Source organism: Etheostoma cragini, chromosome 9, assembly GCF_013103735.1.
Source record: "Etheostoma cragini isolate CJK2018 chromosome 9, CSU_Ecrag_1.0, whole genome shotgun sequence".
NCBI classification, from domain to species: domain Eukaryota; kingdom Metazoa; phylum Chordata; class Actinopteri; order Perciformes; family Percidae; genus Etheostoma; species Etheostoma cragini.
The window spans coordinates 848,459-850,810 of NC_048415.1; the positions used below are offsets into that span (position 1 = coordinate 848,459).

Genomic DNA, 2,352 nt, shown 5'->3' on the forward strand with positions numbered 1-2,352 from the left:
CTCCTTAAAGCTGCATTATATCTGATCTCCTGCAGGGGGGGGACTCCTTAAAGCTGCATTATACCTGATCTCCAGCAGGGGGAGACTCCTTCAAGCTGCATTATATCTGATCTCCAGCAGGGGGAGACTCCTTAAACCTGCCCTGAGTTTATCAGTAGAAAACTGCAATCCTAAATGTTAATATCATTCTCTAATGAAGAAATATTGTAAAGTATTTCAGTTTTGTTAATTCAAAAAGCAATTAGCAGAAAACTGAACGTAGCAGAACTGAGTACGCATTAACATCTGTTTATTTATCGGATGTAATATCTTTATTATGTTATTCAACAATGTTATCGCATACTTTCCTCCCATCGAGCAGCTCTAATTCAATTTATGAAAACAAATGATATTATTATGTCTCCCACAGGAGATCATGCAGAAGATCCAGATGAGAAAACAGAGCTGCTCGCCATCCGGTCAGTGCTCATTTACCTGTGTGTGTGTGTGTGTGTGTGTGTGTGTATGTCTGTGTGTGTGTGTGTGTGTGTGTGTGTCTGTGTATGTGTGTGAGTATTTCTGTGTGCGTGTCTGTGTGTGTGCGTGTCTGTGCACGTGTATTTGTGCGCGTGTATTTTTTTTGTGTGTGTGTGTGTGTGTGTGTGTGTGCGTGTCTCTGTTGTGGGTTACAACAGGCTCGATGTTGGTCCATGGAAAGTATTGGTGTGTGTGTGTGTGTGATGCTCGGGCCGCAGGGCAGAATAATCTGATCTCACAGGATAATCAACGACAGAGCTGATTGGTTTATTAATGAACGCACTGGGGACACATCTATAGGCACGGATAGACTGGTGGTCTGTATCACGACAAATACAAATATACTTCTGTAGCTGATAAACAAACCCAGAAAAAAGGCTTATGGTTAGTCCAAAGATGGATTTCTGTGCTAACCGGTGATCTTAATGTTCTGTGCCACGCTGTTTTTTCTGGTTTCTTCAACTCGTTTTTTCCTCCAAACCAAGTCCTGTTTCCTGCTGCTGGTTGCAGCTGGCAGGACGTCTCTCTGGGCCCTTTAGCAACGTCTTAAATCAGCCGCTCTGACATCACTGCGTTACAGAACCACAGAGTCCTGCGGGGCCGAGCCCTCCGCCCACCGCCATGCAATCCGCAAAGTCATTATTTATTTTAGCTGGGGAGTCGTGACCAGCCGGGGGTCAGCTGATGTCCGAGGACAAGCGAGGACTTCTAACTGTCCGGTCGATTGGTTAGCTAATTAAGCAGAGAGAGAGAGAGAGAGAGAGAGAGGGAGAGAGAGAGAGAGAGATGACAATGTGATAGCACAAGTGAGATCAGGACAAACGGTTACACAAGAGGAACAAAAAAGTCCTGCAAAACAACCAGAAACAAGAAGTAGGGCTGGCTTTAAAACAATCATTCTTTCTTTGAAAACATCTGTTATTAAAATTGGTTTGTTTTCTGATTTTATCCTTTTTATTGGTCCCCTATGGGGAAATTACTGTCATATCTTCTAAGGAAGAACTTAATGTCCACAACATCCCAAATCCTTTTAACTTTTAAATACAAACGGACAGGCGTGACATCTGTACAAGTTACGAAGCTACTTCCGCATGTTTCTAGCTAGCAACAACTTCTCTGGTCTTATTATAACATCCCTTATTAGCATCTAACTTCAAATACATGATAAGGAAAATAAACTATTATTCTTACTAAGTAAGTAAATGATACAGCTTACAGATAAGCATTCGTGTTACTCAATATTACAGTTAAGGTATTACAGTTAGGATACCACAATAACAATTTACACTCTGTTGTTATTACACACTACACACAGGCCAGAAATACACACTGGTCTACTCATGCACTAATGGTGCAATGTCATGTGGGGGGGCTGCCAGTTTTGGACCAGCGCCCTGAGCGCTTGAGGGGGGTTTGGTGCCTTGCTCAAGAGAACCTGGCAGGGCCTAGGAGCTGGGCTGAACTTGCATCTCTCCAGCTAACCTACTTTGGTTCGAGCGGGGACTCGAACCAGCGACCCTCTGGTTCGAAGTTGTAAAAATTTTAAACTTTCCGACTAACGCTCAACACGCTCAAAACGGCCCAAAATGCAACGCCAACAGATTTGGCTACATGCAGCTGAGAGAAACTTCCATTGAAGATGAATCCGGTAACTTTAGACGCTCAAGTAACTCTAAGTTACTTTTTAGACCAGTGGTTCCCAAACTTTTTCAGCTCAAGACCCAAAAGAGAAATTTGGTGTCTCCCCGGGACCCAAATTTTACAAAAATACACCATGAATCATTGTAACATCTACATTTTTAAACTGTGGACAAAAGACGGAACAAACCATGAATT

General features: G+C 42.9%; 1 protein-coding gene across 1 annotated transcript in view; it reads left to right on the top strand.

Moving 5' to 3' along the window:
- The window catches only part of pde4dip (phosphodiesterase 4D interacting protein), a 53,995-nt gene that overhangs the window by 28,698 nt on the left and 22,945 nt on the right, over positions 1-2,352 (top strand). The window contains exon 20 of the mRNA XM_034882135.1: positions 410-458. Coding sequence (XP_034738026.1) covers positions 410-458 — 49 coding nt within the window. The remainder of the gene's footprint in view (positions 1-409; positions 459-2,352) is intronic.